The sequence below is a fragment of the Cryptomeria japonica genome, chromosome 7, assembly GCF_030272615.1.
Source record: "Cryptomeria japonica chromosome 7, Sugi_1.0, whole genome shotgun sequence".
NCBI lineage: Eukaryota > Viridiplantae > Streptophyta > Pinopsida > Cupressales > Cupressaceae > Cryptomeria > Cryptomeria japonica.
In genome coordinates, this window is record NC_081411.1 from 54379867 (window position 1) to 54397187 (window position 17321).

General features: G+C 36.7%; 1 protein-coding gene across 2 annotated transcripts in view; it reads right to left on the reverse strand.

Moving 5' to 3' along the window:
- Nucleotides 1-12291: 12291 nt before the first annotated feature.
- The window catches only part of LOC131055598 (zinc finger CCCH domain-containing protein 42), a 96375-nt gene continuing 91345 nt past the window's right edge, over nt 12292-17321 (reverse strand). For both annotated transcript variants that reach the window (XM_057990079.2, XM_057990078.2), the window contains one exon: nt 12292-13886. In XM_057990079.2, the coding sequence (XP_057846062.2) occupies nt 12477-13886 (1410 nt within the window). In that variant the 3' untranslated portion in view covers nt 12292-12476. The remainder of the gene's footprint in view (nt 13887-17321) is intronic.

A 17321-nucleotide genomic window follows, 5' to 3' on the forward strand; every position in this document is an offset into this window, starting at 1 on the left:
ATACCAAGATACGTTCATCACTTCTTGAATCAAAACTTCCCAATCCATCTTCAACTCTTTTGATGATGCGCTTGCTACCAAACACCTTGAAGTACTTGACTGATGGTTTCCTATCATACCATAACTCATAAGGTGTCATTTTATTGTTCACCCTCAGTTGAACTCTATTTAATGTGTATATAGCAGTATGGACTACTTCTTTCCAGTATACATCAGGAAGATTTGCTTTATTCAACATTGTCCTTGTCATCTCCTTGATTGATCTGTTCTTCCTTTCCACAACACCATTTTGTTGTGGTGTCTTGGGGGAAGAATATTGTCTTTTGATTCCATGTCTCTCACAGTAGTCTTCAAAATTATTTGATGTAAACTCACCTCCACGGTCTAATCTCAAACATTTTATCTTGTATCCACTTTCCTTCTCAACCATCTTCCTAAAGATTTTGAATCTTCCATAGGCTTGAAACTTGTCTTTCAAGAAGGTGATCCATGTCATCCTAGACAAATCATCTATGAAAAGCATGAAGTATATTTCTCCATTAAGGGCTCTTGTCCTTGTAGGCCCACATAAATCAATATGCACAAGCTCTAAAGGCATTGTAATTGAGTACTCCTTTTTCTTGAAACTCTCTTTAGTTTGTTTTCCTCTTTGACACTCATCACAGAAAGTGCGTACAAGTTTGATAATCTGAGGTATGTGCCTAACATACCCTCTCTTGCTCATTTTAACAAGATTATCAAAATTGGTGTGACCTAGTCTTCTATGACACAGCCAACTTTCATCAACTTGTCCCATCATGCATTGCGACTCAAAGCATTCTTTCAAGTTGTACACGTTTCCATCTGTTCTTTTGCCTTCAACAAGTTGTCTATTTCCTTCTTTTCTAATTTGACATCCTTTTGAATCAAATGTAAACTTATATCCTATGTCACACATTTGACTCACACGTAGTAGATTGTGTTTCAGACCTTCCACATAATATACATCATGTGCTTTCAGTTTACCATCAATATTGAGAGTACATTTTCCTTTTATTTTGATGCATGAGTTATCTCCAAACCTCACAGAACTACCATTCCAATCTTCAAGCTTTATAAACTTCTTCTTATCACCAGTCATGTGGTTGGACCAACCAGTGTCCACTACCCACAAGTTTTTCCTTTCAGGATGTAGAACAATTTGAACAATCAAACTTGACTCAGCCTTGTCCTTTTCCTTTTCTACCCATGCTTGTGTTGATTCTTGTTTCTTTTTTACTGTCATATTCCGATCCGATTTTGTCTTTGGTTCCAAAGGTGACATTTTCTTCTTTTGCTTAATTCTAATTTTACAATGCTTTGCTATATGTCCAAGATTTTGACAATGATAACATTTGACATTTCTATTGAATGATGAATATAAGGGATTGTCATGGGACTGAAAACTATATCTCCTGCATTCATAACTTCTATGACCAATACCATTACAATGGTAACAAATAATATTTGCATCTCTAAGAGAATCAAAAAGATTTCTACTTTCATAACTAGGAGGGGACCTACGCATAAGTCTACATTCTGCAATTATATGACCACAAGTATTGCATTTATAATAGTATCCATGCAACTAAGGTACATACCAATCATTGTTGAAATTATTTCTCATTGGTCTCCTTCGACCAGCATAACTCGATCTTCTTGAGCTCTTCCTCATATCCTTGACTCTTGTGAAACCTCTGTCACCCATCTTGGCTTTACCTTTTGGATCAGCATAACTACCCTTTGTAACAACATGTTTTCTTCTTAGTGGGCTTGCTGACAGTAAAAGTTTGTTCATTGCCATTCTTACTTGAAGAAACAAAATGTATCTCTTTATTTGTTGATTCCTTGTTGGTAGAACATTGACTGACATCAAATCCAACTCCTTATGTATCCTTTGAGTGCTTTTGCTTGTTCAACATTTTGTCCAACTCATTAGTGTTTCCCTCATACTTGATTCTCACTTTGAGTTCATCTTTGCACTTTTCAAGTTCCTTTTTGAGACTCACAATTTCTTCCTCCATTTTTTGATACTCCTCTTTGTTTTCTAAATCTAGTTTTGTCACTTCATACATTCTTTTGGTTTCTTCCAACTGAGTAGTTATGGCAGCAAGATTGCTATTTGATTCTTCAATATTCTTGTTTAGTAGGTCATACTCTTTAATGATAGATTTCTTATATTTCTTGAACTCTTTTCTTACTTTGTCAAGTTCTTCAAGAGCACAAACCAATTCTCCTTCAAGGTCAACCACAACATCTGCATATTCTTCCTCACTATCATCTATATTTGCAGATTTACCATCACTACGTTTTTCATTAAGGATCTCTTGAGTCATGAAGACACTAGTTTGTCTTTCATCTTCACTGTATTCCTCAGTTGATTCACTTTCATCATCAGAGACATCACTATCAATTGAGTAAATAAATTTCTTCTTTTGAAAGTTTTTTCTTCTTGGTTTATAAAACCTTTTACCCTTATCCTTGATATCTTCTACATAGTTATCTTCCTTCTTCTTATAGGGACACTTAGCAACAAAATGTCTTATTTTACCACAGTCAAAGCATTTGAAAGGTAGCTTTCCTATATTATACTGGCTTGATCCTTTCTTGAGCTTTCTAACAAAGTTAGCTTTAGAAATATCAGCCATTTTCATCATCATTTGAAGCTTGTTCTTTCTCTTTCTGTGTGGTATTGAAGGCAGTTTCTCTCTTTGAAGGTTCAACACATTGTTCTCATTTCATAAGTTGATAAGGAGCCAAATAATTCATCCATGGAGAAAGTTTTTAAGTATTTAGCTTCCTCAATAGCTGAGACCTTTGTATCATACTTTGAGGTTAATGATCTCATAACCTTCTTGACGATAACTTCATCTTTGACTTCTTATCCAAATCCTCTTATAGCACTCACAGTCTCATCCACTCTTTGCAGATAATCAACTATCTTCTCTTCTTCTTCCATTTTTAGATTTTCAAACTGAGTTCTTAGATTTTATAATTTGGCTTCTTTCACTTTGGTATTTCCTTCCTATACACTCTACAGCTTGCCCCAAGTTTCTTTTGTTGGTGTGCAATGCATGACTTTGACAAACTCTATTTTTGACAGACCACTTAAGATTGCATTCTTAGCTTTTGCATTAGTCTCATATTCCCTTTTAGCATCAGGGTTGGTACGAAGAACTTGAGGAACAATGTAACCATTTTTTACTGACATCCAGACATCAAATCCTAAAGAGGACAAGTAAGTTTTCATTCTTCTACTCTAGAAGGCATAGTTGATGTCATCAAACATAGGGGCTTTAGAAGATGAGGATTCATGCCTAGCCATTGTGTTCACTAACTATAATCTACCCAAACTAGAGAACACTTTTCCTATAGGGGAACCTAGTGCTCTGATACCAATTGAAGAACAAAAATGGACACTGAGAGGGGGGTGAATCAATGTAGTTTAAAACATTAAGTTCAGTGTGTATAATTTAAGGATATACTGCAAACATAAATACACACACACGGTGAATCAATATATTTTAAATCATTAAGTTTAGTGTGTATAATTTAAGGATATACTGCAAACATAAACACACACACACACAAAAACACATCACATAACACCATGTACGAGGAAAACCCAATGTGGGAAAAAATTCAGTGAGAATAGTTGTTGGAGTTTACTACAATCCAGCCTCAAAAGGAATCACTAATTGCAATATGTTTTAGGGCACCAACTCAAGTGAAGTAGTCACCGGTGAGGAGGAACCTCAAGGATATCAATCTAAACTAGTCAACAAGAGTAAACACAACAGAAACACATAGATATGATGGAGGCAATGCAGAACAGATAATTTTATTGCATGAAATTTGATTACATCCAACCGATAACAACCGGGTTACAACATACTGACACACAGGCCTAGTAGAATAGGTCACAACCGAGACCTTGAATCGAAAAATCTATCTTCTAGGCACAATCTATCTATCTAATATTCTGATTGATTCTGGTTGATTGAATTTTAAAGCATGATTACAACTATATATTTATTGATCCAACAGATCTAGTTGGCCCAAAAGGGATCAAAACCCGAAGAACAAGACCTAACATGCAAAATGAACAAGGTCGGCCTCCACCAAGATATTCCTCCAAAAAATCCAAATGACAAAATGAAGAAGGTTGGCCACATGCCAAGAAACATCGAGATCAACGCTCAGAGGTTTGGAAGCTTTGGAATGGGTTCTCATAGATCACCAGAATAGGTCTCAGGCAACCGGTAACAAAGGAACAACTAGTAACAACAAACTGTCATGAAAATCGGTAGCGATATCTTGTTGGTAAGTGATTGAAATGTGATGCACTCTGAAAGCAAGAAAGATGATCGAGTCTTCAAGTAGAAACCGACTCAATAGGATTTAGTGAGCCGAAATTGGGACACACAGAAAGGAAAACTGAAATTGCAAACAAAACAAAAAAGAAAATATTTTTGGTTGATGCAAGATTGTTGTGAACCGGGGATGCTCCTGCATCAAACATCTGGGGTTAATGAAAAAGTGAGTCTCTCACTTTGCTAGGGTCAAAGGGAAACCAAGGTGGTCTGCCTCTGCCTAAGAAATCCAAGATGAATCTTCAACTGGTTTGTTCTTCCACTTCACAAGATATTCTTTATACTGACTATTTCGGGTATTATGCCCAATCCTACTGTCCAAAATCTTTTCAATCTGATCTGGTTCCTTCCAAGGCATTTTTTTCTCAAGGTTTGCAGCACTATCCTCACTGAATTCTGGTTCATGGTACTCATGAAGATCTGCAATGTTGAATATAGGTGAAATACTTAGACTATCTGGTAGCTCCACTTCATATGCATTTCCAGAACTGAACTTCCTCAAAATCTTACAAGGTCCAAACTTCTTCATCTGCAACTTATTAAAGTTCCAACTGAGAATCTCTCTTTTCTCAGATATACCATCACTTCATCGCCAACTTCAAATTCCTTATGTCTCCCCTTCTCATCTACCTTCTCCTTATATTTGTTGTTTATATCTTCCAAATGTTGTTTAACCTGAATATGCAATGCTGCCATGTGATCTGCAAAATCTTCTACTTCTAAACTCTTTCGGTCTTCATTGCTAATGTCTCTCAATTCTGATATTCCTCTAGGATGCACTCCGACAATCTCAAAAGGTGTTTTTCTGGTACTTCTATTCACTGAATTGTTGTAGGCAAACTCTGCTTGTGCAAGGATTAAATCCCAACTTCCGGTTTTATCTCCCACTAAACATCTCAATAGGTTTCCCAAACTCCGGTTAACAACTTATGTCTATCCATCAGTCTATGGATGAAAAGTAGAAGTGAACTTCAAATCTGTCTTCATATTCTTCCAAAGTGTTCTCCAAAAGTAACCAACAAACTTAGTGTCTCTGTCTGAAACTATGCTCTTGAGTAATCCATGCAATCTCACTATTTCCTTGAAAAATAGGTCTGCTACATGCACTGCATCTGATGTCTTCTTACAAGGGATAAAATGAGTCATCTTAGAGAATCTATCCACCACCACAAATATTGAATCATTCCCTCTCTATGTCTTAAGCAATCCTAGTATAAAATCCATGCTTATATCCTCCCAAGGTCTAACTGGTACTATCAAAGGTTTATACAATCCCACATTCTAACTACAACCCTTTGCAACTTGACAAACTCTACAACTTTGCACATATTTCTTAACATCCTTATGAATCTAGGGCCAAAAGTATTGCTCACTCACCAAAGTTGTTGTTTTGTCAACACCAAAGTGTCCGGCTAATCCTCCACTATGTTTCTCCTTAATCAAGTTCTTCCTCATAGAACTCTTAGGTATGCACAACTGACTTCCTCTGAATAACATCCCATCCTGCATGAAATAGTCCAACCATTTATTCCTATCTGCCATAATTGGTTCTCTACATGCTTTCCAAGGTTCCCCAAGATCTGGGTCATCATCATACAAAGTCTTCAATTCCAAATCCTAACACTGTTACTCTCATCTCAATCAGAAGATTCCTTCTCCTACTTAATGCATAAACAACTTTGTTAGATTTCTCACTCTTATGCTTCAACACAAAGGTGTAACTCTGTGAAAATTCTACCCATCTCATATGTCTCTGATTCAACTTACTCTAACTGTTCAAATACTCCAAGGCTTGATGATTTGTATACAATACAAACTCCTTAAACAATAAGTAATGTCTCCATTTCTTCAAGGCTTGAATTATGGCATAGGAATCTTGATCATACATTGAATATCTCCTCCTAGCATCATTCAACTTCTCACTGAAATAGGCAACTGCTCTCCCTTCTTGACTTAAGACTGCTCCTATTGTTGTTCCACTTGCATCACAATCAACTTGAAATACCTTATTGAAATCTGGTAAAACCAACACAGGCTGCTCAATCACTTTCTGGTTCAATAACTCAAAACTTTTGTTTGCTCAGGTGGTCCATCTGAGTTCCTTCTTATCTCCTCTCATGGTCTCAGTTATAGGGTTACAAACTAAACTGACATTTCTAATGAACTTCTGGTAGAAACTAGTCAATCCATGAAATGATCTTACCTCTCCAATGCTTTCCAGTGTAGGCCACTCAACAATTGCTTTCACTTTCTCAAGGTCCATCTTCAATCCACCAGCAAATATCACAAATCTCAAATAAACTAACTATGCCTTCATAAAAGTACACTTCTTAAGATTTATCAGCAACTTTTCTTCTCTCAACCTCTGCAAAACTTGTGTCAAATGCAACAAATGCTCCTCTTTTGTCTTACTAAAAATCAGAATGTCATCCAAGTAAACAATAACAAACTTGCCCAAGAATTTCTTCAATACCTCATTCATTAACCCCATGAAAGTACTAGTTGCATTAGTTAACCCAAAAGGCATCACCAACCACTCATACAATCCTTCATTTGTCTTGAATAATGTCTTCCACTCATCTCCTTCTCCGATCCTGATCTGATGATATCCACTCTTCAAATCTATCTTTGTAAAATATCTTGCTCCACTCAAACAATCCATTATGTCATCCATCCTAGGAAAAGAAAACTAGTATTTCACTGTGATCTTGTTTATTACTCTGGAATCAGTACACATTCTCCACTCCATTTTTCTTAGTTGCTAATATTGTTGGTACTGCACAAGGACTCAAACTCTCTCTGATCAGACCTTTCTTTAACAGCTCCTGCACTTGTCGGTTTAACTCCTCATTCTTTATTGGTGTCAACCAGTGCGCAACTTTGTTAGGCAAACTAGCTCTGAGAATCATGTCCATGCAATGACTGATACTTCTAACTGGTGGTAATCCATCAGGCACATTGTCTGAAATGGTATCTTCATACTTTGTCAACAAATATTTTATCTCCTCTGGTTGTTCTTCTTCTCGTTTCTGTCTCTCAGTCTTCTTAGGAACCAAGGCAAAACACACATTCTCATGTCTCATTCCATCCAGGAATTTCCTTCCATCCACCAAACGGATCCTAGCATTCGTATAGACTTCACTCTTCAAAGGCTCCTCCAAAGGTAACAAGGTTTGCTTCATCCCATTTGTCACAATAGTGTATATGTTCTTCCTCCCATCATGTATTGCCTATCTATCAAACTGCCAAGGTCTACCTAACAATAGGTGACAAATATCCATAGGCATAATGTCACACAACACTTCATCATGATAATTCCCAATTTTCAATTTCACCAAACATTTCTCACTTACCAACAACTTATGTTCATCCTGAATCCATGCTATTTGATAAGGCTTAGGGTGTTTCAACCTCTCCAATTTCAACTGATTCACCATCTCTTTTGAAACAAGATTATTTGAACTACCACTATAAATAACAACTTTACAACACTTACCGGATACTTTACATCTGGTCTTGAACAAATTCCTCATCTGCAAGGGTTCTTCATCTTCTCCAGTATGACACAAGACTCTCCTCATCATTAACAGTTCTCCATCTTTCGGTTTGTTAGCTGATCCAGTGGGGTTTTATTTCACCACTGTTGCTCTTCTCGTAGCCTCTGTCTTCTTACATTCAAATGTGCGGTGTCCTTCTCCAAACTTAAAGCAAGTTCCTCTAAACATTCTCTTATCTTGTCTTTTCTCATCTTTTTCAGAATTCTCATTCTAGTAGCCATCTGGTTCTCTCCTCCGGTAGAAATTTCTATCATCTTTCTGATATGAATTACCTTCCTTGCTAACTTCTTTATCCTTGCTCTGATCTAAACAGGTACCTCTTCCTCCGGTATATCCTCTTCCTCCGGTATATCCTCCTTCGGTAAACCTTCCACCTCTACCTCTTTGTCTCTGCTCATGTCTTTTGTTCAATTTCTCTTCAACCTTTAGTGCATACTGGTAAGCCTCTTCAACACTCTCCAATTTGATCATACTAAGTTCATCTTGTATAGACATCCGCAATCCGTTCAAATATCTTGCAATTTGTTCAACTTCATCATCAACATGTCCAGACCTGATGTTCAACTTGTAAAATGCTTCAGTGTACTCCTTCACACTAGATTCCTTTTGTCTCAGGTTCTGCAACTTCTAGAACAAATCCACTTGATAATTCGTCACTACAAACTTTGATTTCAACTTAGCAATCATCTGATCTCACGTCTTAATCTTTTCTTTACTTCTTCTTTGTCTATGAACTCATAAATGATCCCACCAAAGAGATGCATGACCTTTCAACTGGGTACAGGCATATTTCACCTTCCTCTGTTTTGCAGTGTTTTCAAAATCAAAATGCTTCTCCATTTGCGAGATCCAATCCATCAATTCATCAGAATCCCTCTTTCCATCATATTTTGGTGGGGTAAAATGGGGTTTAGTATTCACCCTACTTAAAACCCTTAAAAACCTTTCTTCATTTGGATCAACCGTTAGTAGGTTTGATTGTTTTGTCGAGGCTTCTTCTCCTTCATCTTCACTTACAACTTCAATATGTCGGCCTCTTCTTTGGGCTGCTATTCCTCGCAACATCAGATGCCCTTTCTAAGGTAGTGTCAGATGGGGTTGCTCTTAGTTGGTGGGCTGATGATTTACAACTTTAATGCTCCTATGGATTCAAATGGAGAGCAATTCTAGTGGCAGCAATTCCCTTTTATCCTCAATACCCCTTTGCAACATGAATCACTTGGAACGAATATTTCTTGGATCTTGAACCTCATGTCTGGATATGATTAGGCAAGCATTTATGCCAACCATCAGTGCTTTTCATTTTGGGTGCCTTTCTCATGAAAGAATACTCAAATTTTGAATTTGAATGAAGAGACCCGTTAAAGCCTCATAACGGTAGCCATTTTTCATAAATATGCCACCTACCGCCATTACAAGTGACCAGCTGGAGTTGTTGAGCTGGATACTGTTGTCACTTCTTTGCTAACTCATAGCTAATTTCGATAAGACATTCGGTAAAATAGGTGGAGGAATTTTTACCAAAATGATGGATGCTACTTCAAATGGGCGGTTATTAATGACAAATATTATTAAATGGTATGGAAATCACGTGTTCCAAGGAGGATTGATGAGGTCATCGCAATCTAGCAAATATTCTTGAAGGATGAAAAGGACATTGTTTGTAAAAGTTTGGAAAGCTCAGACTAGCTTTGTGGCACAATACTAAGGACTTCAAAAAAAAACTTTGGAAATTGAATCACCACTGCTCTCTCCCAAGATTTTTTATTCAAGGCAATTCTCATAAAAGATGGCAATGAGGAGAGAGAATGTCGAGTGCGGTTATTTATGATAGGAGTCCTTGAAAGACATTATTTTTGAGTTGAGGTTTTATCCTGCTATCTTTTCTCGCTTAAGTTGTGTTTCCTCATTCTTGGTTGTTGTTAGTTGGCGAGAGAGCGTGTTCTTCATGTCCTCACTAAAATAATGGCTGACCCTTCTGGTTTTATAGTAAGGGCATTCCCAAACCTTATATCTTGCTTTGGGGCGGATACTCTCGTTTCTCTTTCTTGCCTGAACTGCCAAGTTTCTTTCAAAGAAATTTTGGACCAAAGGCTTAAAAGACTTTTCCATAATACGGAATCGTTGGTTATCTTGGCAGTCAAATTGATTCTAGGCCATGGTCATTTGAGCGGGAATGAATACCTAAGGGACAACTCTCACATATCATCAAGATTTGTGGCTCTATTGCTTGATAATCATGTTCCCAAGGCGGAGGTGATGGATCTAGCTTCTCATTTGTTTGATGATGATGTACTAGTGGGTTTGGATTCAGTCCTTAAATATGCCATTCATGGAAATGGACTACCACGACCAGGGAATATGATTCTTCTCTCAGTACCAAGAGAAACTATTAATTATTATCATTTCCTTCTCGACCTTAAAAGCACTGCTCTCATGCAGCATAGGGCCTTTGCAGCAATGGCATTCAGGTATCTTAAATGGAAACTTCTAGGAGACGAACCTAAAACCCAAGATAGAGAAGATGAATTTAGAGATTATGTCAAGAGAAATGGCTTCCTCCCACCAAAATTAGAACATGATGGTCTGTCTGCAAGCGGAGATGATCAAGATGAACCACAAGGGAGTCAGGGTCGAGGGCGGATGGGCATTCGAGGCAAAGGAAGGGGCCGACCACGAGGAAGTGGACGTGCTTGGTCTAGAGGTTAGCTCTGCTCCAATCAGGGCTTCTGCCTTGGGTTGGAGTTGGAGAAATGAAATTTCAAAATCTCAAGTTTCCAATGTTGTTTTGATAAACTTGTTTAGTTCTTATGTTGTATGTAGAAGCTAATGGGAAGCTGTTGGGGCACGAGAACTTTTAGTTTTTTGGTTCATCGTCTCTAAGGACTGTTCCGTGTATGTTTTTTTGCTAAACTATCTAATTTTGAGTAAAACAGTTAAAAATTGCCAATGGCAGGATTGAATTCTGCTATTATTTTTGTAATCTTGTTTATTATTGCATAACATGAAATCTCTGGCTATACCGTTTACCGACCAAAAAAAAAATGACAGCAATATTTTTATCAAAAGTTATGCCAATCAAACTCAAGCCATTTATTTTGTATCTTTCATCACAATAGATTGACACCTATTTTAAATGGATGATTGATTCCAAAGCATCACACTAATCAACAAAAGAAAAAGAGGAAAAAGGGATATTAAATATTTCATAAAATTTTCCCGAAAAATGCGATATCTTTAACTTGGGGAAAGTGAGGTTACAAATTACGGTTACTTGCCAATCAAAAACAGTAAAATCTCATTAAGCCTACATTGGATAAATAAAAAGTCATCGCCCTGGAAGATGTTAGAAACATTTTAAGACACTACAGAACCATGAATACGATTGAGCTTAGAACATCATTCCAATAACCCTGAACAAATGTCTGTTTGCAAGGTAACATCTATCGATTATGTTCATGGTTTCAAATGGTGATACTTCTCTATCATATGCATATAAGTACAGTTACAAAGCTCAATATTATAATTAGGAATTCTTCCTTGTTTTCTGGTACCTGTCTTGTTTTGAGGCCTGGGTATATTTTGTTTCTACATATTGGTAATGTTTGTTTAGGAAATTTGGTGGAACTTCTGTTATGCACAGTGCTCCATAGTGGTGTTTGAATTTTGTTTTCAAGAAAATAAAAATCCCAAGTTTAGTCCTGCCTGTGTAACGTTTTCTGCAGCTTGAATTCATAGTTAGCTAAATGCTCTCCTCCAAAAAACTGTATCATCGGTTCAAATGGGTATTATAGTTGTAAAGAAATTCACCCCTCGCATCATATTACCTTAGGAATACCAACACAATAGTTCTGTAGATGAACAGAGTGCTAAAAGTATGGATAAGATCGTAGACTCCACTACTCTGAACATTCTCAAAAAGTACTAAAGCAATAGTGCGTAACCTGTATACATCTTCCAATTTTGTTGAAACTTGAGAATCACCTTTATTAAATACTCAACCTACAACTTGCTAAGAATGAAAATGTCTCAATTATATCTACATTCCAACTATGATCGATAAATATAATTCATTAATAACATATTTAGGTACAGAATCTACAGATTATTAAAAATTGTGCAATCCTTCATTTTCTCTAATATCAGGATGACAAAAAAAATATTTGCAAAAAGTAGAAAATATGTATTTCTCAATAATTTTTGAAAAATAAATGATACAGGAAAATTAACAGCAGATTATTAGATAAAAACCTGCATTTAGTTTTACAAATATTTAAAGAAGAAAACAAACACATGCAGGAATTCTAATCTTGAAAAAATATGATGGCATCAACAAGAGTGTATCAAAGACAAAGCCGGCATTCTTTTACAGAAGTGAATCACTACATCAAGACAAAAAAATATCACATTTTACAGAATTAATTCTCACTTGTCAGAAAAAGTGGCATGAGAGATACATGATTAAAAAATATCAAGCTGTAGCCAAACTGATACAGCCATTGAGAAGAATTTCACCTTAGATGGTGTTTTACTTCTTTTCTGTCACTTTGACATTTCTATCATAATCTCTTCTAGAGTAGTCTCTTGAATTGTTATCTTTTGACCATTTGCCATCATCTCTCTCATTTATCTCTCTCGACCTTTTGTCATCATCTCTCTCACTTGTATCTCTCAGCATTTCTCCATCATCTCTCACCCTTTTTCCATCATCTCTTACATTTGTATCTCTGAGTCTTTTTCCATTATCTATGGCATTTGCATCTCTCAAACTTTTTCCATCATCTCTCACATCTGCATTTCTCAGTTTTTTTCCATCTTCTCTCACATAATCTCTTCTAGAGTAGTCTTTTGAATTGTGATCTTTTGACCATTTACCATCATCTCTCTCATTTATCTCTCTCGACCTTTTGTCATCATCTCTCTCACTTGTATCTCTCAGCATTTCTCCATCATCTCTCACCTTTTTTCCATCATCTCTTGCATTTGTATCTCTCAGTCTTTTTCCATTATCTATGGCATTTGCATCTCTCAAACTTTTTCCATCATCTCTCACATCTGCATTTCTCAGTTTTTTTCCATCTTCTCTCTCATTTGTATCTCTTGGTCGTTTTCCATCTTCCCTCTCTTTTGTATCTTTTGGCCATTTTCCATCATCTCTCTCATTGGCATCTCTCAATGTTCCACCTTCATCTCTCTCATTTGTATCTCTTGGCCTTTTCCCATTGTGTTTCTCATTTGTAACTCTCGACCTTTTGCCATCATCTGTCTCATTTTTATCTCTCAATCTTTGGCCAGCATCCCTCTCATATGTATCTCTCAACTTTTTGCCACTCTCTCTCTCATAAGCATCTTTCTCATGTGTATCTCTTGATCTTTTGCCTTCATATCTCTCGTGTCTATCTCTTGACCTTTTGCCATCATCTTTCTCATGTGTGTCTCTTGGCCTTTTGCCATCATCTCTCTCATGTGTATCTCGCTCATATATATCTCTAGACCTTTTGACATCATCTCTCTCACGTGTATCTCTTAACCTTTTGCCATCTCTCTCTTGTGTATCTCTGGGCCCTGATCCAAAATCTCTTATGTAATCTTTCTTCCTGCTAGCTGCTGTATCCATATAGCGGCTTCGGTCATCCTTCTGCTGGTTCTCGTCCATTAACCTATTCTGCGTTACCTTTCTGTCATCAGGCTTTGACCATCTAGCATCTTTTTCCATTGTGTCTGTATGTTTGGCATCCAGATGCCTATGTTGACTGTGATCTTTTGACAGCCGGCCAAGATTTTGTGAAGGTCTTGACCTTTCATCTCCAACTTGAATGTCTTCTTTTGAATTAACTCTAGATTTTGTCTGCTGGCCCCTATTGTGAGCATGCTCATATTCATCGTGCTTCCATTTTGAATCGTTGTCTTTGCCACCCCAACCAGTATTCGCATTCCTCTGGTAATCACAGTTCAAATAGCACCAAAGTTAATAGAAACACACAATCATTTCAGTTCGCGTTGTAGAAAACAAGAAGGATAACATCAAAAATACCACCACTCAAAATCCATTGCCAATGCCCGTCACTGTTGAATGATATTGCAGAATCTTTAAAAAAATGTCGTTCTATTTAGGAATTATAGCAAAATGTTGCTTTTGAATTTATGGAGGAAAAGATTAAAGTTGTCTGGTGCTAAAGACAGAATATTCAACTGAAATTCACTAAATAATTAGGTCGTCATATCCAGTGAGTTTAACCTTTTGTTTACTTCAACAAACAAAATCATACGATGAAGTACCATACATATTTGAACTAATGTTCAAAAGGTATACATAAAAATATCCAGCTACTAAAAGAAAATGATAAAAGAATGCAGAAGCAATGTGGTTATAATTTTAAAAAGTTACCCTTTGTAATGTACCCATTTTTGGAGCAAGAATAATTAATTAATTTAATTAGTTAAGTTGTCCAAATTATTATTATTTTTCATGGATAGCTTAATTAATTATTTTAATTAATAGTATTAAGTTAATTATTTATGAAATTATCAAGTAAATTAAAAATTAAAAGATGACTTTAGATTTAATTAATTTAATAAAGTGACTTAATTAAATATTATATCATAAAGTCACTTAAGTGAAATAATATTATTTTAAAATTATTTCTAAAAGCTTCTAGAGATGGACTGAAAAAAATATAAAGGGAGATCTAGTTGAGCTTCAAGGCAGCTTGGATTATTGATATGGTTTTTTATTGTGTTTTGTGGAACCGAGAGGTGTCTGCAGAATATTGTATTTGGGAACAAAAACTCCCATAGATAGCATAACTGAGGGAGTGGAAGACCTTCTGAGGGGTTGCAGCTAAGAGTTAGAGATAACTCAGTCTTCCACATTGTGCCTAACGAGTTTGCTACATTTTCATGGTGGTTGGCAAGGAAAAATCAGTCCTTTCACTTGAGCTTCATTGGTGGCCAAGGGCCGATTTTGATGGAATTTAATTTGGAGATCATTTAAGGCAATTTTTGGTGTTAGAAGTCTTTCTATTTTCTGAGTTTACATCTCAGACATTTTTCAAACTTGTATCAGCTTATGTAATACCACGATTTTGTATCCCAAGGGCTCATTCCGATCCATGCTTGCATCTGCATTATGGGAGGAGTTAGGCAATTCATGTAGGAGCATCTTGGAGGTGGTTCAAGGTGAATGCATGTCAAAAACCAGTCTGAAGCAAATCGTCCAGTCATCCTAACTTCCTCGATTTTGTTCATTGCTTCATTATTGAGCATTGAATCTCTTCAAAATTGGGACAGCCACTTAGGAAGGGTGTGCTAATGAGGTCAGAAGTCTGAAAGGCAGAAAATGAGTTGAAGATTATTTGTTTGGGGACTTGTTGATGTGTGTTTTATGCTCATAGCATTTCAGAATAAAATACCAAGGTAATTTACCCTCTCTTGAACAAAATCACCTCAAATGCTAAGGATAAGATCAACTAAAATGATTCCAAGGTTTGTACATGTCAGGTCTTGACGAGTGGGTAACTCAATGGTCGATGTGAATTGCTGTGTTCACTTGGGGACTTACGCAAATGTTAGGATTATCTTCTTCAATCATGAAGATGTGGAATAGGTGTGCTGACAACTTAGGATTTAACAATATGGCTCTGGACTTAATTCTTACTAAAAAACTAGGCAAAAAGAATAGGGTTCAGGAAATCTATTCTAAGCCTTGGAATGTAGGAAATGGTGAACAAATCTAGTGGAATCAAACTAGGCAAGGTCTCACAAACAGGTATTGACACAAGCTTAGTGCAATCGTCTAGGGTATACTTAAGGATTTTCAAACTATTACCATCACACATTGACACCATCCAAGTTGATGTTTGTCAAAGGTTGCATAATAATTGAAGTTAAGCTTACTCAAATTTCCAGTTGACCACACAAGGCGCACTTACTAGTGGCAAGAGGCTAGTAGTATGGATTAAGGATTCCACAGAAATGTATTCAACAAATCTTTCACTCAATCTAACATACATGAAAGTAAATTCTAATCTAACTTGGAGGAATTGAGAACCATTAATGCAAAGACAACACTTGAAGAGCAAAATCACGAACAATTGAACAATGATTATGATTCAAATAGCTGTAGCATATACCAACAATTTTACAAAAACTCTCCCTTACAAACGAGAGACAAGGAGGTATATATAGAGCAAAGTTCCCAGACTCAGACTCGGCTCGGACTCGGCAAGGCCGACTCAGCAACGGCTCGGCAATGACTCGGCAAAATTAAAAAAACCTTGAAATTAAGAGATTTTTAACAATTTAAAACTTGTTTCATGCACCCATTATTGAATAAAGCCCAATTATAATGTGTGCTAGCTTGTTATGCCATGAAAGGCATGTTGGTAGAGTATCTACTTGTTTGGGGCTTCTGTTTAGTATTTTCTTTGGCCAAATTAAAATTTTGGGAGCACCAACATGAGACATCATGAACATCTTCACTTGGAAACTGTAAGGAATGCTTGTGTATGGTAGCATTAAATAGTGTGCTTTTTGAACTTAGGTTTTACCTTGGGACTATAGTTGACCTTGGTCTTTCTTGGACCTCTTAGTTTTTAGGCTATATATATGTTGGATGGAAGGGGGAATTGTGAGGCCAGAAGGGTTTGAAATATGCTCCTCAGAGACATGTCCCTTGCCAAAAATAACCTTGTACCCCATGGGGGGATTTTTTGGGATGTGGGGATAGGTAGGAAATATCCCCAACTCACCCCCTTTTTTCAAAATTTTAAGAAACATCCCTGTTGTGAGGTACTCACACATCGCCCCATTGCAAATGAAGACCCCCACTTTTTGCTTTCTAGGGTTAGCTCTTTTAGTTTTGTTGTTGGTCGTTTTAGTGTCTTAGCCTTTGCATTAAAGGGATTGAGTTTCTCAAAGGTCATCAAATCAGGTGGATCTCCTCAAGGTGGAGTGAAGGAGGTTAGGTCAGTTGAGTGATTAGGGATTGTTTAGATCATTCCTAGGGTTTTTGTGTACTATCTGGTCACGCTTCAAGTTGCTAAATCAAACCTTGGTTGAATGCATAGTGTCCTCCTAGGTCCCATCCCTTACATCATGGTTAGAGTGAACTCGCCTTAAAAGTCTGGAATGTCATCCTGATCCTGAAATGGCCTGAAATTTGACTAAGTCTGGAAATTTGAAGGATCCTTCAAAAACTAGATTTTGCATTATAACTCATGGAGGTCCAAAACCACTCTCAAACATCCTGACAATATATATGGAATATAACTTAAAGTATAAGAAAGAGAAAAGACATAAGGAAATGTCACTTATACTTAAATATTATATTCCATATATGAATCTTGACGAATATACTAACTTGTCAAACAAG